Source organism: Eucyclogobius newberryi, unplaced genomic scaffold (genome assembly GCF_026437365.1).
Source record: "Eucyclogobius newberryi isolate DKJ021-1_F unplaced genomic scaffold, fEucNew1.0.hap1 SCAF_9, whole genome shotgun sequence".
Taxonomy (NCBI): Eukaryota; Metazoa; Chordata; class Actinopteri; order Gobiiformes; family Gobiidae; genus Eucyclogobius; species Eucyclogobius newberryi.
In genome coordinates this window covers 23,945,851-23,968,120 of record NW_027316532.1, presented here as the reverse complement: position 1 = coordinate 23,968,120, position 22,270 = coordinate 23,945,851, and the positions used below count along the sequence as shown (strand labels likewise).

At 39.8% G+C, this 22,270-nt stretch overlaps 1 protein-coding gene across 2 annotated transcripts in view; it reads left to right on the top strand.

Moving 5' to 3' along the window:
- lrp8 (low density lipoprotein receptor-related protein 8, apolipoprotein e receptor) overlaps positions 1 to 22,270 on the top strand; it is a 255,901-nt gene that overhangs the window by 191,622 nt on the left and 42,009 nt on the right. For both annotated transcript variants that reach the window (XM_072439163.1, XM_072439161.1), the window contains exons 6-9: positions 4,112 to 4,234; positions 7,716 to 7,838; positions 11,863 to 11,982; positions 12,400 to 12,525. In XM_072439163.1, the coding sequence (XP_072295264.1) occupies positions 4,112 to 4,234; positions 7,716 to 7,838; positions 11,863 to 11,982; positions 12,400 to 12,525 (492 nt within the window). The remainder of the gene's footprint in view (positions 1 to 4,111; positions 4,235 to 7,715; positions 7,839 to 11,862; positions 11,983 to 12,399; positions 12,526 to 22,270) is intronic.

Below are 22,270 nucleotides of genomic sequence, written 5' to 3'. Positions count from 1 at the left end.
ATGTCCAACAGTTTACATATGTGTTCAGGTGTCAGTTTGGTCCTTTCCTGTAGGGTGGTGTCTTCCTGCAGTCTGATCCTCACTGCTGCTACTGCATCAGTGGTCGGGATGCAGGTGAACAGGGACACAACATCATATGAAACCATGAGGTCATCTGGGTCCAGTTGGAGATGTTTCACTTTATCCACAAAGTTGTGCGTGTTTTCCACATGATGTTCCGAATTCCCCACAAGCGGAGCCAATATAGTTGTTAAATGCTTGGCCACATTGTAGGTGATGGAATCTGTGCTGCACACTATGGGTCTGAGTGGAACCTCCTTTTTGTGTATTTTTGGAAGGCCATAAATGCAAGGCATGGCTTCACCAGGATACAGTCTGTAATACAGAGGCCGGTCTATCGCTTCCTCTTTTTCCAGCCTTTGTAAACAGTCTATCACTTTCTTCTTGTAGCCACTGGTCGGATCTCTTTTCAAGCGCTCGTATGTGGTCGTGTCCTCGAGGAGGGTGTGGACTTTGGCTTCGTAATTAGCTGCGTTGAGAATCACAGTGCAACGTCCCTTGTCTGCTGGGAGGATGTTGATGCTATGATCTTTTTCCAGTGCTGAAAGTGCTTTCCTCTCTTCAGCTGTGATATTTGAAGGCAGTGGTTTGGCACTCTTCAGGGTCGCTGTGACACGTAACCTCAGGTCTGTAGCCTCCGATTCAGTAATTTTGTTGTTCCTAATTGCAGTTTCAGTGGCTGTGATGTAGTCCTCTGTAGGGATGTGTTTAGAGGTGACAGAAAAGTTGAGCCCTTAGAGATAAAAATATGTGTGATAAAATATATTCGACACAGCGGTTTAGGAAAGCCCAGTCGGTGAGTCGGCGAAATAATAGAAAAATAAAAGATTTTGACGTTTTATCAACAAAATGCTGATTATTTTTTTCAGTTGGCTAGTTTTATACCGGGTCGGTCGGGTTACGGCAAACAGACATATTATTTTGCTCAGCCTTAACGTCCCATATAAACAAGTTTGTCCATTTTCCAAGTCCGAATGTAATTTCTTCCATTTTTTTTAGTTCAGTCATTGATTGTTGGCGCTCTTTGTGTCATCCAGGGTCTTTCTCCCTGCGGGCAGACGTATACTCCAGAGAAAGCCGTTTACTGTGTCCATAGCAGGAGTTTTGAATACATAGTTCTGAAATTGAGTGGGATGGTGATGTCGAAAGCGGACTGGAGGGCTTTGTTGATCTCATTCCAGTATTTCTGAGCTACAGGACGGTCCCAGAACTCGTGATAGCAGTTCGCCTCCTGACAAACCACAGTTTCTCCAGCAGTTAGCGTTCCCTTGTGGATAGAGAGCACTTTTTCCCAACAGCACTCTTTCCAAAACATGTGACTTGGTGGTCCTCCATTGAGATATAGCTTATATTTTCCCACTCTTCGTCTGTCAAAACAAAAGACCTTACGTTTCCATTTCTTTTCAATATATTTATAGATTGAATGTCCAAATTGTAAACACATTTATACAGCTTAGATATTACTCCCATATCGGGTACAGGCTCTTCAAGTCAAGTACTGTTACATAAAAATGTTACTTGAGTACAGTTCACGATAGGCCCGGCTAGTTCCCGTTGCGGTAATCTTCCCTTCCCGCTTCGTTCATTTTCTGTGGGAATTGGCTGAGTCTTGCTCAAATAAATAAAAATAAACAAGATAAGCGAGTTACAGATGGATAATCACAGGCAGCGTGTTAAGACTTTTACGTACGACGTAAATATGCCACCAAAAGTAACCGTTTTTGTCTCAAAGCTAAAGGCTAACATATATTAACTTAAATATAAAGCTGACAAGTTAATAAAATGACATAGAATGCCAAATTGATTGTTGTTTCTAAACCGGTTAGTTCAGTTGGTGGTGTTATTTTAGCATTATGGATTAGTTATTGTGTGTTAGCATTAGCAAAACCACTTACTTTTATAAACATATAGATGTCCCCAGGTGAAGTATTGACATGGTACATAATGGTCTTAGCCTGTGATTATCCATCTGTTACTCACTCTTCACTTTGTGCTCCTTAATAATAATGTTATTTTTATTAGACTTAGGCTAATTCCCTGAATGAATGGAGCAGGAAGTGAAGCTCTGCGTGTCGTTAAAAGAGCTTATACTTTTACTTTTGTACTTTCCACTACTGGTAAAATAACCTTAAACATTTTTTTTTTAATTTTTCTTTTAATATATATACATGCATTTACTAAATAAATTACAATTGGTTCAGGATCAGATTAAGACATTTGCCTGTCAGTTCTATTAAATCTATGTATAGCACGGACCACACCATTTCACACTTAAAAACTTACAAACTAATCAAACCCACACAAGATAAATAATCTGTCATTTCAACAAATTTGTATGTTGTTATAGCCTTTTTTCTGGTGTAGGAAATGATTTGATGGTGGCATACGGTGACATCCTTACTGTGAGAAAACCATGAAAAATGATGTTATTATTTTTTTTCAAAAGGTCAGCGTGATATTTGTTTAGTGATGCTCGGATACAAATGGTAGACATATTGATTTGTTTTTTTCAAATTCCAAACATTTCTATTGTGTTTGGTGCCGGGTAAAAGGCCCAGCTGACAACATAAAGCGTCAGGAGAGCCGCGTGATGTTTGTGGCTTTGAAAGCGCTCACAAACTGAGAATAACAGTCCTATAGATGCAACAAAAACATTTTATTTCCATTGAGGCGACTCGGGGCATACGGTTTGCCTCATGAAAATGTCAGACAAAAGAAAACAGCCTCGCGGCCTTCAACATTTTGACTCAAAAGTTTCCTCAGCAACGTCAATGCAACCTTTCCACTCCTATATATTATATTACTCAAAATCATCAATATCATAAATGTATCAAAACTAAAACTTGTTTTGAAATTAAATACTCCTTTGAAGTATTGATACGGTGTGAATAAATGAAAAAAACAATAATAATTGACCTTGAATATTTTTTGAAAAGAATTGTACTATATCAGATCCCGTATAATACTATAATAATGTTAAAGAAACCACAGTTATTTTATGTGGTTTCTTATGTGACATTATTTTTTTATTGCTGTGGTATCGAAATCGGAATTGAGCCTTTTTCTAGATATCAACATTTTGTTTGTAATTTTAATATTGTGATAGTGTTATTAGCATGTGTCGGTGTAATCCCTCATTCGTCCAGGCGTGTTCCATAGTAGAAAAAGCTTCAGTTGTAGTCATCTGTAGTCATTTTTTCAAACTGAGTCCAGATGACTACAACTGAAGCTTTTTCTATTATTAGCATGTGTTTGACAATGTGGCTTTTCATGGATGTTCCAAGTTATCGTTTTAATTTTGTTGATGCAAAGCTAATATTTGGACTTCAGATTTGTAAAGTTTGTAGTGGGAGCTTGTCTTTATTGAGATGTCCTTGCACTGCCTGGAATGTTCCACAGTATAGCATTAAACTTATCTACTTTGCATTTATTCAATTACAGGTGTTTTTGTTGCTTTAAAAACCTTAAAAAAACACGTATTGTTATTGAGTGAGTTCACCTCTCCACAGATCTGACCTGTAGTGTGGTCTCGTGGCTTCACCTGCTTGTTTCGAGAAAAGTTACATTGTGCGTCTTTAAAATCAACAATTTGTTCTTTTTTAAGTGTTCAATCCCATGTTGGGTTCATAATCGTTAGTTGGTAATCTAGAGTGACCAGACGTGCCTATTTACTCGGGACGGCCCCAGTTTTCAGCCCTGTGTCCCATGTCCCAGCAGATGTGTCCAAAACCAGTGATTTATCCCAGTTTTATTCAAGACATATCCCAGTTTTGACCACTTTGAGACCCAACAACAGTAAAGAGAGGATTATATTGTTGTTTTTTTGCCCGTAATAGTGAAATCTGGCTTTAGAATTTAAAAAAACTGATTATATACTGTAACGTACATAATTACCCACACTTATTACAATGTCATTTTTACTCCTTTGCAACCCAGGTGTGTCCCAGATTTTGACATTCTGGTCACCCTATCCTAGTCGCTTATAGCACTAAACAAGACAAATGTAAAAAGTTCTTGATCTGATCCGTCTGTGCCGTTTCTGCCTCCACAGCCTTGTTGACCTGTCGACCGGATGAGTTCCAGTGCGGTGACGGTTCCTGTATCCACGGCACCAAGCAGTGCAACAAAGTGCACGACTGTCCCGACTACAGCGACGAGGCGGGCTGCGTCAACGGTACGGGAACAAAACACCTCCAACTCTAACTTATACTTATAATAAATACTACTTATACTACCCATTAGCCCATTGGGTATTTGATGGTTTGTCGGGGGATTGGCTGAGAGGCAAGATGACAAAATGAGCTGAGTATAGTATAAACAAGTATATAGACAAATACAGCGGTTTTTTATGACAAATACAGCAGCATTATTAATTTGTAATGCCAAAAAACAATACATAATTTCTGGTATTCAACAATAATACACAAATATTGTCAATCTAGAAGCCTTCAGTCACTGCATTTCAACGTATATTTGGGTAATAACGTACTTAAAATGTACAAAAGAAATAATCGTTTGACTTGTTGACTGATTGAAGAACTAATTGCCGACTGGTCGACTGCTAAAATATTCATTAGCTGCCGCTCTGTGATTGGCTGACAGGTCTCTGCAGTTCTCCTGGTGGAATCAACACATTAAAGCTCTATTGTCCCAGTTACGGTTTCACGTCTCGGCTTGTCTCCGATCTCACTCTTTGGACTTCAGATCGATTCATTATCCTGCGGGATATTTCACTTACACGTTTCCAAATCGAGTCACACGATCAGCAGCGCGGTGCAGATGGCACGTTGTCGTTGGCGGCACCAGCTCCTTATTGCACCCCCTCAGAGAAGATTCACTTTAAATAAATATTTGCTCTCCTTGTGTAAAGCCTAAAAAAGTAGACGGGATATTGTCGGGATAGTGCTCCGTGTTTGCTTTAAAGATTAACTCCATGTACGGCTGAGCTCGTTCCACGCTCGGCTTTCATATACATCGCGGAGCATTTCAGAGGAGCCGGGATATCACAGAAAGTTTCATTTTCGAGTTGTATATCTTTTAAAGCCGGGGTTGTGCAAAGTTCTTATCCACTACAACTCCTTAGGGTGTTATTATAGTTTCAAGCAATTTCAGAAATGCAGACATAAGCACGGCACAAAACATAATAAAGCTTCTCTATTCTTTGTAGCTGCCAGCGAAATGGGCCACATAATGGAGAGGAATAATGTGTGTGAGCAAAACAAAGTATTGTGTTCTGTCAATCAAGACGAGAAGCTGCGGTTTGCAATAAGAAAAGCAGCTTTCAAAAGAGTCGCTTATCAAATTCTATACAATCTATACTTCTGTCATTCCTAAAACATTTTAATATAACTGTGTGTGCGATGTTCAGTGAGTTTGACGCTTCTGTGGAGAGTTTGAATTGACGTTTGTCCAGAACTGGGCCATCCTGGTGGGTGCATGACGGCAGAGTGGTTAGCACATCTGCCATAATACAGAGCGAGTTTGTCTTTCCTCCTTTTGATAATGTGTCTTTTTAAGTCGGGGGTTTCTCAAAGTGTGGGGCGCACCCGTTTGAGGGAAACACAGCAGCAGACAGTGGATCTCACTCATGTTTGTCTCAGGTTCAGCACTGGGCACAGTTTCCTCTTCATGTATGTCTTTGCATTGTCCAGTCTCTGTTGTGCCAGTCTCTGTTGTGCCAGTCTCTGTTGTGCCAGTCTCTGTTGTGCCAGTCTCTGTTGTGCCAGTCTCTGTTGTCCAGTCTCTGTTGTGCCAGTCTCTGTTGTGCCAGTCTCTGTTGTCCAGTCTCTGTTGTGCCAGTCTCTGTTGTCCAGTCTCTGTTGTGCCAGTCTCTGTTGTGCCAGTCTCTGTTGTGCCAGTCTCTGTTGTGCCAGTCTCTGTTGTCCAGTCTCTGTTGTGCCAGTCTCTGTTGTCCAGTCTCTGTTGTCCAGTCTCTGTTGTGCCAGTCTCTGTTGTGCCAGTCTCTGTTGTGCCAGTCTCTGTTGTCCAGTCTCTGTTGTGCCAGTCTCTGTTGTGCCAGTCTCTGTCAGTCTCTGTTATCCAGTCTCTGTTGTCCAGTCTCTGTTGTGCCAGTCTCTGTTGTGCCAGTCTCTGTTGTCCAGTCTCTGTTGTGCCAGTCTCTGTTGTGCCAGTCTCTGTTGTGCCAGTCTCTGTTGTGCCAGTCTCTGTTGTCCAGTCTCTGTTGTGCCAGTCTCTGTTGTGCCAGTCTCTGTCAGTCTCTGTTATCCAGTCTCTGTTGTCCAGTCTCTGTTGTGCCAGTTTCTGCTGTGCCAGTTTCTGTTGTGCCAGTCTCTGTTGTGCCAGTCTCTGTCAGTCTCTGTTGTCCAGTCTCTGTTATCCAGTCTCTGTTGTCCAGTCTCTGTTGTGCCAGTTTCTGTTGTGCCAGTTTCTGTTGTGCAGTCTCTGTTGTGCCAGTTTCTGTTGTGCCAGTCTCTGTTGTCCAGTCTCTGTTGTGCCAGTTTCTGTTGTGCCAGTCTCTGTTGTGCCAGTCTCTGTTGTCCAGTCTCTGTTGTGCCAGTCTCTGTTGTGCCAGTCTCTGTCAGTCTCTGTTATTCAGTCTCTGTTGTCCAGTCTCTGTTGTGCCAGTTTCTGCTGTGCCAGTTTCTGTTGTGCCAGTCTCTGTTGTGCCAGTCTCTGTCAGTCTCTGTTGTCCAGTCTCTGTTATCCAGTCTCTGTTGTCCAGTCTCTGTTGTGCCAGTTTCTGTTGTGCCAGTTTCTGTTGTGCAGTCTCTGTTGTGCCAGTTTCTGTTGTGCCAGTCTCTGTTGTCCAGTCTCTGTTGTGCCAGTTTCTGTTGTGCCAGTCTCTGTTGTGCCAGTCTCTGTTGTGCCAGTCTCTGTTGTGCCAGTCTCTGTTGTCCAGTCTCTGTTGTGCCAGTCTCTGTTGTGCCAGTCTCTGTTGTGCCAGTCTCTGTTGTCCAGTCTCTGTTGTGCCAGTCTCTGTTGTGCCAGTCTCTGTTGTGCCAGTCCCATGCCAACCAATAATAAACAGTCACAGCCGGAGAAAGACTATTTTAATAATAACATGTTGCCGTTTATATACAGTGAAAACAGAATAGTTTGGAGTGGCATGTATTTATTTATGATCCTCTAAGGAGGCGCACAAGAACAAGTTTGAGATGTGCAGGTATTTTCTGTACTTTTCTGTATTTACACCTTTAAGTGTTATTGTTATTTTTACTAAGAGTATAAGAGGTTTTTTATAAGAGTGTTTTTTTATTATTAACTTCTGCGCCTAATCTGTGTTGCAACACTGGAATTTCCCCGTTGTGGGACAAATAAAGGTTATCTTATCTTATGTCAAAGGTGCACTATGTAACTTTTCTGGTGTAGATGGGATTGCTTTGCCTGGAATATCCCACTGTATGGCATTAAACGTGACTATCTGGCCATTGCGTTGCACCAATGAAATTTCCCCATGTGGGACAATAAAGGAATATCTTATTACAAGTGTCTTTATTTCCTTGAAAACACACAGTGTTATTCTAGGCAAAGCAATAACACGGTGGCAGACCCTCCGCTAGACAAGTTATAAATGAAAGCTGTATAGACAATTGTAAATCCCAGAATAAACCTATTGTCAGTGTTTGATAGATACCACTGCCACTCTCTTGTACTTTCTGTTCATATGAATATTTACTCCCCGTTGTTTTCCCCAGTGACGAAGTGCGACGGCCCAAAGAAGTTCCGCTGTAAAAACGGAGAGTGCATCGACGGCAGCAAAGTGTGTGACCACGTGAAGGACTGTAAAGACTGGTCTGACGAGCCCATGAAAGAGTGCGGTGAGTCTGCTCATGATCGCTTTACATGTTTACTGAGCACGCCAGGCGAACGGCACACTTCCCTCTGACACCTTTGACAAATATGAGCAATACAGGCTGGGAATTGACCAAAATGACCCAAAAAAAAAGGAAGACGCCTTGTACTTGAAGGCCCTGAGCAGGTTGATGTTGCAATAGAAAACTGAAGCTCAATGTAGAGGGATATTTGACCTTGACGTCATAAATATTTCACTTACCGCACCTTTTTTCTTATATACTTATATTTATACTTGTATACTTATACCTATACTTATACTCCATAGCGACTTATATGTGATAGTATTTGTTATTTTCACACTTGCAACCGTATTTCATACTCCAGTGCGACTTATATATGTTTTTTTCTTCTTTATTATGCATTTTTTGGCTGGTGCGACTTATACTCCGGAAAATACGGTTATTTCATTTTATATTAGCACAAACAAATAATATCAATGCAAAGATATTTTTATTTTCTCTTTCTTCATTTTAATTGCTTTTTTCTGGCATCACAGAGATAATTATTTTACATTTCTGTCTTCTTTTTTTCAATTTAAATGTCACTTTTCTTCCAATAAGACCACGGTAAACAAACGATAGCTCAATTAAACTGACACAAAGTTATGTCGCATTGTATAGAGTGCTGTTTGTAACTAATGACACTGTATATCCCGTGTTAATTCCTCTAAACTCGGGCTAATTCCACAGCTCCTTGTTGAACTCGAGCGCGTGGCGTCTTTCGAGCAGCTTCGTTTGATTAAACCTGGGTAAATACGGACACTTTTCATCCACCTTGTTCGAGATCAAAGAAGCGTATCGCACTCTCGCCTCCGGTGTCATCTTAGGCCGGGGCGACGTGACTGGACTACAGCCCCGTTACATTATCCTCAGAGATAACCGCCACTTAGCAACCCTCAGCCTCAGCAGCAGCAGCAGAGGCGAGATTTGTAGAAATAAATATACACGTTCAGGTCTGTAAGTGATTTCATATCTGCTGATTGAGAGGTTTGATGAGGTCGCGTGCCACGATACGGCAGAGTGGTGCCCTTTAAGCTGCCTCTGATGTACGCGCTTTGATTCACGCTGTAATGATATGGCCGAGCGAGCGTGTTATTGGCCACGTGATCCAAGCTGCGCAATACCACATCTTCGTATGGTTTGAATGGTTGGAATGGTTGGAATGGCGGCTGTCGTGAAAACAAGGCCAGGCAAGGTCGGTGTAGAAAAAGGGAGAACCAAGAGGAAAGACGGTAACAAAAGGTTTTCTGAAGAGCAGATTTGTGTTCAAAAACATGCATTTTGTTTCTGCAGATTGGGATATTGTCATGTGCTCTCACAATGTATTGAATTGAAAGCTCCTTTGCTTAAATGCTTTGTTTTGTTTGCGGCAACATCTAAAAACAAAAACAAAACAATGGGTTGAACTATGAAACTTTGCTCCATTTCAGAATCAGAATCAGAAAAGGTTTATTGCCATTGTCAATGAACATAATTCACAAACATAGGAACTTGCTTTGGTGAGACAGTGCAACATAAAACAATGAACACTGATAAAACAGCCTATCTATGTCAAAAAGAAAAACAATTTAAATCAGTGCTGAAAACATGAAGACATCCAGAAACTAAGCACCTTTTATATTTTAAGTCTTCTGAATATTTGTAATTATTTGTACCAAAGGCTTGTCGAGGCATTTCTAAACTGTTTTTCAATACATTTTGTCAACTTCTTCAAAATATTGTCATAAACATTGTACCGTGCCATGTGTATTGTGATTATACTGAGAGATGTGTTTGTTTTCATATTTTCCTTTAATCCAGTTGTGTGTCAAAATGGTTAGACAGGCTAATTATTGGCAATACTGTGATGTTGCACTGTCAAACCTACAGCGTATCAAAGTTTTAGCTCCTGGATAAGATTAGAATTTTTTAAAACCACGTCAATCTTTTCTTGCAAAAAAAATGACCTTGAAAAACAAACATTCATCTTTCGGTGCAAACGTCTGGCTCAAGGGAAGAACAGAGAAATGTACACAAACTGCACCAACGGTCAGGGACTGGACCACATTAGAATCTGAATCTGAAAAGTTTTAGTGCCATTTTTAGTGAACAAAATTACAAAAACATAGGAACTGGCTTTGGTGATTCGGTGCAACATGCAATGATGAACAATAATAAGGCAAGACATATCAAATAAGGCATTCATTAAAGAAAAAACAAGTTCAGTTTACTATAAAATCACTATGTACACACAATTTACAGTTAAATTTAGTGCAGAAAGTGAGCAGTGCAGTGAGTGGTTGTTGATTAAATTATACCTTATTTTCTGGAGTATAAGTCGCAGCAGCCAAAAAATGCATAAAAGCGAAGGAAAAAACAGTTATTCAGATAACTATACTCTGGAGTATAAGTCGCCCCCCGGCCAAACTATGAAAAAATGTGACTTATAAATACTCAATATTCACTGCATCGTGAATTGAAGAGTAAATTAATGAAATAACACTATGGAACGTGTATGTTGTGCTAGTTTGAATGAGTTGTCCTCTTTAGACCTCCACATCAATATTAGAAAAGAGTATTGATGTAGTTTATTATTCATAGCCCTGAGTCTATTTGCAGAAGGTGTTCACAATGCTTTACCAAATTCTTCCTCTCCTCCGGTGTGTTTTTACTGCTCGTATGGCTCACGCTCTCTCGCTGCAGTGATACCTGTTGCCTCCAAGCCTAAATCTTTAATGTAAAAGCGTAATGAAGTAGCTAGTTCACTCTCACTCCGCTCCCGGGAGGCTCTTCTCAAAGACAAAAGGATAAATGGAAGATGAGAAACGGAAGCGGTGGAGAGGGAAGGATGACTGACAAGAGAGCAAAGCGGGGACAGAGACAGAATAGAGAGAATAGAGTGAGTGTGGCAGAGGTGAAGAGGAAAAGTAGGACCAGGCTCTAACAATGGAGTCACTGGAGCCTCTTGATGGGCAAATACGAGTAGTCTAGACCAGTGGTTCTCAACGGTTTTCAGTCACAACCCCCATTATAACAGTATTTGACATTAGCGTCCCCCAAACACACAAAAGGATAAAGTTGCCTTATTCCTAATTTTATTTTCTGCACATTGACCTACAAACAATAATAATAATGACTATCTGCATTTACCACAGCAGGTGTCGAGCCCTGAAATCATTTTGTGACTCTCTGGTTGAGAACGCTGCTCTAGACTACAGCAAAATATATTTATTTTAATCCGGATTAAAAATAAATAGACAAAAATGCTGGAAAATTAACCCACATTATAAGCCTTCTGGTCAGTATTCAGTCTGGTCCAGCTAAAATCAACCAAGAAAAAACCAAGAGAAAACGTTGAATTTGTTCTTAATATGTTAAGGTAAAATAAAATTTGAATAAGTAATTAAAAAAGGACATTATGTTTAAACTAGAGCAGTGGTTCTCAAACTGTGGTATGTGTACGGAAGCTCCTTCCAGTGCTAATTTTTGCTGAATTTAGAGTCCATTTAATCCACATTTTTGACTTCCTTTGGCTTAGTGCTTGTTTAGATCAACGCAGTTGAATAGTCCTACTTTAGACCCGCTTTAGTCCGGTTTTAGACCTGGTTTATATCAGGTTGAACTCGGAAGGCAAAACATTTTCTGAGGTGGTACATGGTCTTAATGTTTTGAGAAACACTGAAGTAAAGTGTTAAAATGGTCAGAACAAGGACTTGACCAGAACAAAACCAGTAATCTTGCAGTTGTAAACAAGTCGATAAATAAAAGGTGTTATAACTGTGCTAAACAGAACAATGGAACCAGACTTAAAGGAGTAAGTAAAGGTCTAGATTGTCCTTCTCCGTCACTTGTTCTGATGGCAATGTATTTGTCTTGTGTGTACAATGTGAACAGTCCTGTCCTCTGTGTGGGACAGATCCACACATTGGCCTGAGGCTGCCTACACTCAGGATTGTGTTTTGGGGTCAATCAACCATCAATTTGAACCTCCTTCTGCTCTTCTGCACAGGAGTGAACGAGTGTGCAGACCATAATGGAGGCTGCTCGCACCTCTGCAGAGACCGCAGGATCGGATACGAGTGCGACTGTCCCCCCGGCTACAAGCTCCTGGACAAGAAGACGTGTGGAGGTAACCGCAAAAACAGATTCTGCACATTAGTGGAGATAGTTCTAAAGATGGCCTGAGATTTAGGTTGCAGATTTGACACAACATCATCAGTTTGCGGTTTTCTGCTCGTGTTAATCTGGTAGCGCAATTTTGAACGTCATTCCTCGTCTCTTGCTTGGTTAGAAAGCATCTTGACAAACTTCTGACTGGCATTACTGCGTGGCGTTACTGTCGTACTCGTCATCGGAGTTGTCCTGATTGTTGTAGCACGCTTGAACTAACTTATTTTGATCGTGCCATTTCCAGCAAACTGCTCAAACAAACACAACTCTTGCTACTGACATTAACTCCGTTTCATAAACCGATTTGCACGGAGCAGCTGTTATCACGTCGTCCAATTTGATTTATTTATTTCATTTTGTCCTCTTCCCCTTGCAGACATAGATGAGTGCGAGAACCCCGACGCCTGCAGCCAGCTCTGCATCAACTACAAAGGAGACTTCAAGTGCGAGTGCTACGAAGGCTACGAGATGGACCCGGTGTCCAAGGCGTGCAAGGCTGTCGGTAAGACGTTTAACATGAAAACTGCAATAAGTAGCTCTGTAATGGTGATAACACAATATAGCAATAGTCTTTTTTTGCTTGAATGCATTTTTATTGCAGCAAAAACAAAAAAAACAACACAAAAGGGAACTACATACTATTAACCTTTGCTTCGTTTAATAACTGGTATTAACCACTTTTTATCTCAATTCTTTGGAATGAGACAGACGTGATTCACTAAGGTTTGTCAAGTCATTTTAAAAGGAAAAAGTACTGCAATTCTCTACAATATCACAATAAATATTTAACGTTGAAATGAATATTCTAATAATATTGTACTGTGAGATTTGCATATCATTACAGAACAGGTGTGTAGAGATCTAAAACTAAAAAGCTTTGCAGTTTTTTTAGTTCTGCAGATAACTAAATAAATGGTAACTAAATATCTGCATCCATCATAATTATCTATGTTGTAAGAATTTAGATATATGTATTTTCCTATTCTAGACTTTCTGTAAATTAGAATATCTGAGTTCCATTAAGGTGAAATACTCTCAGATTTCTCCAAGAATTAATAAAACTCTCTGGTTAATTTATTCCATTAACATAGCGGCTCGTCCACATCCTACACACTTGTCAGTCCCGCTGCGAAACCCTGGGTAAAGACGGCCGTGCTTTGTATTCAGGAGCTACTCGACAATCTGCTCAAAGATAAATATTTGCCATCTTTCCCCGGCAGCGCTCACTAATGAAAAGTTTGCGGCCAGCTGCCTGTGTGCTCCCCGGAGTGTGGAGGCGGGGATGGGAGGCGGGGTCAGTGTGGTTGACCGGGGTAAACACTTAGGACCAGGGGGATGAAGAACACACATGGAGCAGGTTAAAACGTGGTGTGTGTGAACTAAACCCAATTCCATCTCGTCGCAGTCTCGTGTTTCGTCCTGTGGGAATTGTTTCTTGTTTCCACCTCTATTATTTTTGTATTGCTGTCTATGTCTCACTAGCATTGCAATATAACAGGTTAATAGTCTATACCAGACATGTCCAAACTACGGCCCGGGGGCCAAATGCGGACCGCAGACCAATTTTTGTTGGCCCTCCGGCTTCCTGCTAACGTGCTCCAAACTACAAAAAATACTACTTTTTACTCTAAAATTGGGAAAATTCAAGCATTTTTATGTTATACCAACCTAATATTAGTGTTCCAAGTCTTATTAAAGGTGTTGAGGCTCATCAAAACTATGTAAAATGCAAAATTTCAAATGATTCACTTTGGCATTCGACAAATTCGACATTGTTGGGTGGTTTGTGGCCCTCTGTGAAAAAAAGTTTGGACACCCCTGGTCTATACTGAATGTTTACGATTGTGCAAAAGTACTGCCAATATTTCCAATGATGCATCACGTTTTGCACATGCCTCACTAACCCGAGTGATGGATGTAAATGAGGTTCTGTGGTGTAGTGAAGCTGTCATTCACCTGCTATGTTTACATCAAAAATCTGATTATTCTCGGATAGTGAGATTGAAATGGTCAATTCTGGCGATATTTGTTTTTCATAAATTCTTGAGAATCATCTGGTCAGTATCGCACTGTTCGGTTTGAGCCCGGCCGCTGAGTGGCTGACCAATCACAGCGCAGCGTTGTAGTTTCACGGAAGTCAAAAGGACGAATCTGAACTAACATGAAATAACAGACGTGCTTTGGCCTGTTTTTGCAGATTTAAAAACATATATGATCTCTTTGTGTGTTTGAGGACGGGGAAGAAGTCAATCTTCAGATTTAAATATTTGTCACAATGTTCCACCTGTCACCAAGAGCCTGTCCAGACTGATATTGTGTTGTTCATTTCAGAGTGATACATATCAATCTGGTGTGAGCCAGGTTAGTGAGATAAGATAAGAGAACCTTTTTACAGTGTTCATGAACAGCAGGAGAATAAATGATGTAATAAAAACACAGTTGCTTCTGGTGTGAGTAATCTGATTTCCTTCTGATTGTTCACACATGTGCAGGTTTTGACAAGGAAGATTTAGCAAAAAATACTAAGACTATTGTGGCAAAGACAAAACATTACAAGAAATGCTAAATATATATTTTAAAATCCATTGTACATTAAACAACTGTTACTGTTAAAAATCTATTTATTACACATGTTTTTGATCAGATTTCTCTTTGGCATCAGATCTGTCGGATTATTCTAGTTATCTGATTTTGTTGCCTTGTAAATTTACCCACTGATGGCTCTATGAAACATGAGAAGTTCAAGACCAACATCTTTAAACCAATGAGTTTATTTTACACTTTTTGCTATAAATGGAAGTGGAACTTTTGAGTGAAGAGTAGATGAGCCCGAGCTGTTGTGATTACATCCATCCTCCTCCAGCTCAGGGCTTAGTAATTATAGTCTGGACCAGTCTGTTAATGAGACGGGCTCAGCACTCAAACTGCTTCTCACTCTCAAACACCATCCATCTCCTCGTGTATCTTCTACCATCTGTGTATGTACGAGAAAACATACTTCAACTGATGTATTACAAGACAAGGACCGAGATGAAGTTATGAGATTCAGTGGATTCAAGTATTCTTCCGCTCACTCCATCTGTAAACATGGCATTCTGAATCTACTAGTGAGGAATTATGTGAAATGTTTGAGCGTTAAAGGTGCGTGTGATCTGTTTCACAAATGAGAAAGTTTCAAGAAGCATTTTGCTTAAAGCTGCATCACTCTTTATCTCAGAAATGACTGCTTTTTGTATTACTCATGAAGTATAAGATAAAAGCAGTTTTCTGTGACAAAATCGGTCTGCAAAAGCTGCTCTAAAGCTGTGTTAGTGGCAGAAAATAAGTAAATCCATACATGTGAATAGTGATCTGCCCATTGTCAGAAGTTGGGACAGATTTGAGCACCAACTTCCTCTTTTAACAGTTTGAAAATTAGGTGCTCCGGCTTTAAGATTTTTGCACACGTTTGGAAGCTAAACTACTAAAAGAGACGTATCTTAGTGTGTACAATTTCAGCACTGATATTCAAGCCTGGTGACGATGTACGCAGAGGAGCATTTCCAAATAGTTCAAATTCTGAACGAAGTATATAAGATTCCTCCACTGTGAATTAATCAAAAATACAAATCGGCAAAAATACAAAACCTTTGCTGGACCATTGTTAATCATGTTGTTTTAAGGAAATAGCCTCTCTGTCAGCCTCCTTTCGTCACCTCTCCTGTAAAGTTTCCCGACTCTCCCTCCCTCCTCTTCATCCTCAGCCTGTGCATGGACATTTCTCTCCCGATGGCACTAAACCTGGAGCCAGATTTGCGGCGGCTTTGGCTCGTGCTGCTGCTGCTGCTGCTGCTGCTGTGTGAAGGAGATGCGGAGAGACAGACAATGAGCTTGAGTTATTGTTTGTTATTGAGGTGTTATTTATTCTGAGTCACAAAGGGCACGGGGCTATAAATACAGATCTGCCCGCTGTAGCTGAGGTAATGTGCAGTTAATGAAGCCGGCCCGGTCCCATACATACAGTCCCCGGTGAAACGCCCGACCAGAAAAGATTGTCACTATCAGTAATCAGATGCGACTGCAGGCTATGTGGAGATATGATTAGCACATATTGAAGGCTGCAGGAGAATGCCACATTAGTGATGCTAACCGCGCTGAGGAGGAGGGTTCGGCTCAAGAAGAAAGGCATAACGACTTTGGTATTAAAAAAGTTTGGGAAGTACGTTTTGAAGTTACTAACGAGTTGAATGGGGTTTGTTTGTGCAAATGTGTTGGGTGAATAAGGTTAAGCAATGAAATGTTTAGTGGAATAAGGTATTAAATGCGCCTGCAGTTTGGTGATGTTATGAGAGTCTTCGATTGGATAGTTAACTACAGTGGTATGTACCCACCATCAGCTGACAACATGTAACTGTAAATGAGACTAGGCCAAAAAGATGAGTTGAATAGCATTTGTTTTGTTTTTGTTTTGCTTTGTTTTTGTTTGTTTGTTTTTGTATGAATGGTGTTGTTTTTGTGTTTTGTTTTATTTTATTTATTTTATTTATTTTATTTATTTTATTTATTTTATTTATTTTATTTATTTTATTTATTTTATTTATTTTATTTATTTTATTTTATTACAAAATCTAAGGAGCAATTCCCGGATTCACAAAATATTTAAACATTGCCTTGTAGACTTACTCAAGAGTACTGTTACACTGTCAAAAATATTCTCAAGTAGAAGTAAAAGTACGGGTAACGCTTTATTATAACACATTAGTAGCATTAATACATCATAAACAAGCCTTATTAACTGTACATTTGATGAATTCCCTAACTTCTAACCGCGTAAGTAAGTAGTTACTAAGCCTATAAGTAACAATTAACAGTTTGTTTATTGTGAATTAAATTTTTGTTCATGCTTTAGGATAATTGACTAAACAACTAAAATCTTCTGCAATCAACAAATATAATGGTTGTTTGAGGCCCAACAATTTAAGCTTAATGTACTAAAGTTTAAATGAAAAGGAAAAACACAGTATTACATGTATATACGTGTCAGTCAGACTTAAATTCAGGGAGTGCTTACAATTACAAAGAGTCATGGTCCACATCTTCTTCCAACAGAAACATCTTTAATGCTTCACTCCCATGTTCATTTCATACTGACAGGAAATGTGTTGCTAATTGAAAGATATTGTGCGACTTGTCTTAAGCCGTGTCAGCTCCATAACACAAGAGTGAGTGCTGCACAAAGATTTTGGTATTGCCAAAAACGCATGACAGAAATGTATCGCTCACATTTGTGGCACCTCCATGTTCCTTTCACACTTGGCCCTTCACTTGCTTCCTTTCATAACAAGATTACTTTGTGCCATACTCTCTGACACTTTTCAGAATTGGTTTACAGCAGTGGTTGGATTTCCCATTTGTCAAAAGCTCTTGACATGGTTCTCCAACTTTTATTTAAGTCTGCCACATCTCGTCGGGGACTTTACTTCACTTTCTGAAGTTAAAAACCGCCGGTGTGGAAGGCTACAACAGTGTGTTAGTGAGCCACACCGTTGTCAGTGGGAGACAACGGGCAGATAATGGCAGAAGTTTGAGAAAATGAAAACCTGATTCTATAATGTGCTTTAGTCTCTCATTGGTGCACAATAATTGACCACTTTGCGGTCTGAAAAGGCTGTTCTAAATCTGAATGCTATTGTGAGAAAATGTCTACTTCGTTGTTTCACGGTTTGCTTTTAAGTACAAGGTGAAGATTTAGTCCCTGGCCTCTACAAAACTGGTGATTTTGAGGAGGAGATGGAAAAGTAGAGGCTGCTGCTTTTCTATTTCGTGAAGAGGGCAGAGATAGTGCATTTACATTGGCTTGAGAAGTATTGTTGAGTGGGAAGGGTCAGGCTGAAGGCTCCGCATTCGAGATGCAAACGATTATGCGTGAAGGCTTCTGTCTGTCCTCTGCGTTCTTCCGTCTGCCATTTGGTCTATCTCCTCAGAGTTTGTGGAAGCTTAACTTGTGTTTAAATGACAAATAAACAATTCTCTCTTTCAAAAAACTGTTGCGGGCCCCTTCATGTTTGTTTGCTTATTTCTTTTTCTTGTTTCCATGTTTGTTTTTCTAGTTTCCATGTTTGTTTTTCTGGTTTCCATGTTTGTTTTTCTAGTTTCCATGTTGTTTTTTTCTGGTTTCCTTGTTTGTTTTTCTTATTTCCATGTTTGTTTTTTCTAGTTTCCATGTTTGTTTTTCTGGGTTCCTTGTTTGTTTTTCTTGTTTCCTTGTTTGTTCTTCTTGTTTCCTTGTTTGTTCTTCTTGTTTCCATGTTTGTTTTTCTTGTTTCCATGTTTGTTTTTCTGGTTTTCATGTTTGTTTTTCTGGTTTCCATGTTTGTTTTTCTGGTTTCCATGTTTGTTTTTTCTGGTTTATTCCTGATCATTTACCCGAACACAGCCTTGACATCAGAAATGGTTGAAAGTATAAATGCAGTGACGGCAGCTACACCTGGAACGCACAGATGTGTTTATGCACAACAAACTTAGCATAAATGAGCCTATAAACCTCTGCCAAGGGTCGACCCTATCTCACAACGTAATATATGAAGTCATTAGGGATGTGACAATATCCAAATAATTACCGCCTTATTCCAAATGCTCAAATAATTCATGTTGGCTGCACTAAAACGGAGCAAAAGATCGTGGTTTGTGTCGTTTCCTCTGTTTCTTTCGCTGTTGCAGTAACAAAACAATGTATTCAAACGAAGGAGCGTCACATTCAATATATTTTGCGAGAACCCCACGATTTCGTAGCGAGACCTTTGCCGGCGATATTACAATGTTTAGGTTGTCGTTACATCCCAAGTTGTCATTGATCATAGCCTCAAACGCAAAGATCTAGTTAATGGGTCGACAGATACAATTTACTCCAAGAGAAAAGTTATAATTCCTGCCATTTTGTATCCGTATATATCCGTTATCAGATCTCCTTCTTGCACACTTGAATACAAATATCTCCAAAGGTTAGAACACTCGCACGCGCAGGCACAAACTCATATTTCGTAGTTGACGCACTCGCATTTTTTTCTCCCATCACCAGACGACTAATGGGATGTTACGTTTTTCACCCCTGACGGACGCTGGCAACGCAATCATTTCTACCTAATAATTTTGGTGCAATTTCCCCCAAACTGACGGCATTTGACTTTGCCTCCGCTGCTTTTTTTGTCTACGCCGTCAATCTCGCTGCGAAACATCCTCTCATTGACCCGATACCAAATGTAACTTTCATATTTTTGAGATTTTCGTCGCTAAAGTTGTTTGAAATCTATCGCCTGGCAGCATTCCCCCGATGATATTAATCTTCGTCAATGCATTATCTTAATTGGCTCGGGGCGCAAAAGGCAGCCCCCGAACTGGCCGTGCAGATAAAATATTTCTCCGGCTCTGACTCCTTGTTAAGGGGCCGACTGCCGCTCTGCTGGGAACGACAAGTTGAGATAATATAGCGCTTTGTACCGGCCGTTCTGAAAGGTCTGGGTGTAAGAAGTTAAACAGCATGACTCAGTATTTTTAAGTTGACATTTGTCTCGGAAAAAGGATGAATCGTTGGTGAAAGGAGAGTTGGATGTCTATCGTTTTTTTTTAGGTCTAAAGCGAACGTTGTGTCATGCTCGTGAGGATGGAAATGGTATTGAGGAAACAGCTGTTGTTATTAGGGATTGAAGTGGCCTGAGGAACTACTTTTCGTGTTTAGAGTGGAATACTTAAAGGTGCACTATAGGTTTACCGGTGAAGCGTGGTCACTATTGTGTCTAAGGATTATTGTAAGTATTCACGATTATTGAGACTGTGTCAACAGCGGAGTATTTCATTCTCTTTCCTTCCCGTGGTTCTCTCATGTTATATTTCCTCAAGTTTTTGAGCGGCTTTATGAAATTGAACTTTCTGAAAGACAAAATAACCCTTGAGTTTTCCTTCAGTTTCCCTTCAGTTTCCTTTGCGTTTCCCTTGAGTTTCCCTTGGGTTTTCTATAAGTTTCCCTTGAGCTTGAGTGTCTCTTGAGTGTCCCTTGAGTTTCCCTTCAGTTTTCTATGAGTTTTCTATAAGTTTCTCTTGAGCCTGAGTGTCCCTTGAGTGTCCTTTGAGTTTTCCTTCAGTTTCCCTTGAGTTTTCCTTCAGTTTCCCTTCAGTTTCCCTTCAGTTTTCTATGAGTTTTCTATAAGTTTCCCTTGAGCTTGAGTTTTCCCTTGAGTTTCCCCTTGAGTTTTCCCTTGAGTTTCCCTTCAGTTTCCTTTGAGTTTCCCTTGAGTTTCCCTTGGGTTTTCTATAAGTTTCCCTTGAGCTTGAGTGTCTCTTGAGTGTCCCTTGAGTTTTCCTTCAGTTTCCCTTGAGTTTCCCTTCAGTTTTCTATGAGTTTTCTATAAGTTTCCCTTGAGCTTGAGTTTTCCCTTGAGTTTCCCCTTGAGTTTCCCCTTGAGTTTCCCCTTGAGTTTTCCCTTGAGTTTCCCCTTGAGTTTCCCCTTGAGTTTCCCCTTGAGTTTCCCCTTGAGTTTTCCCTTGAGTTTCCCTTCAGTTTCCTTTGAGTTTCCCTTGAGTTTCCCTTGGGTTTTCTATAAGTTTCCCTTGAGCTTGAGTGTCCCTTGAGTGTCCCTTGAGTGTCCCTTGAGTGTCCCTTGAGTTTCCCTTGAGTTTTCCCTTGAGTTTCCCTTGAGTTTCCCTTGAATTTTCCTTCAGTTTTCAGCATGTTAAACAGATGTTTGAAGATAAAAATGGATAAATGTAGCAGCTTCATCACACTGCAATTTGCCTGTAAATATAAGCAAATGGCTAATATAAAAATTGTCCGCTACACCATAAACATGATCATACCGGTTTAAGTTCCTGTTAGAGCGTTATAATTATGCTGCATACTCTTTAATGAACTACCATAACCCAGCATCACGACGTGTCACATTAGTATTCATAGGTTTCAGGTAAATGATTCCTTCCTTTCTCGCTCTCTGTCTTTGTTACTAATTTTGTGTTCCATCTTCTTAAGAAGCACAATTTAAAATATATAGATTGTGCAAGGACCTATTCCCTTTCAGAAGATATCATGTTTTGCTTTGAGTTGAGCTATTGCTGTAACAGAGAAGCCGTTGCCGTGCCGATTCCTTCAAACCAGGAAGAAACCCACGGATATGACCTTTTCAGTGGTTAATTTTAGCTTCATACTCCTTAGTCAGGATGTCAAATTCACAATGTGAGATCGTTCTGAGAAGAAAGATGACAAATGACATCACACTTTCTCAATGATAAGGTATATAAACAGCTGAATAAAAAAGCAGTTTACATTTTGGTTTACTTGTAGGTTGAAGTTTCGCAATTATTATTCTTTTTTAAGTTGCTGAATAGGGAGGTTGTGACGTTAAATTGTGACGTTGCTGAAACGTCACAATTTAACGATTGTTCGCGTCCAGTATTTGTGTCCAAGCAACAGGGAAATCTTTCATTTTCTTTCATTCCCGTGTTCTGACATGTCGAAATTGAACTTTCTGAAAGACAAAATAAAGTTAAATGTGACTTGAAATAGACAGATAAAATAAAGTTCTTTACATTTACGTCTCTCTTTTTGGGCTATAAATTGAACAAGAATATGTAATTTTGCTTCTAAAATTGTCACGATTATTATTTGTGACCTGAATAATTGAATAATTATCGATTAACCGAATAATATTGACATCCTTACTCCACATTATTGTCAGTAGTTTTTTACCTGTGTAATATGAACTATCCACTAGGGCGGCAACATATTAGAAATAGTATAGATGCATATTGCAATGTAGAAATCATTGTGATATTTGAATATACTTTTTGACTAGATCATTTCAGTATTCTTCAAACGAATGTGTTCATCCCTGGAGAAATGTATTAATAAAACTCTGTCTAAATTAAAACTTAACAGAAACAAAATCACGCTCAAGGCTGATTTAGACTGAATAATTAAAATGATGAACAAAACTGCATTTTTCAACATTTCCATAAAAAAAAAAAAACACTACATTTCTGTCAAACCGTGATGTTATTGCGTTATCGGTTCTATTGTCTGATAAACTGCGCAGCTGCTATCCACGTTCACCTCCAAACACCTCTGTCCGTGTCCGCGTCTACCTCATATTCTTTTAATACCTTTACTTAATTACCCCGCTCCTCATTTCGCTGCATCCTCTCCTCTATCCATCATTCTCCTCCCGTGCCGTCGCCGTGGCAGCTAGAGCAGGAGGTGGTAGCAGAGCTTGCAGTCGGAG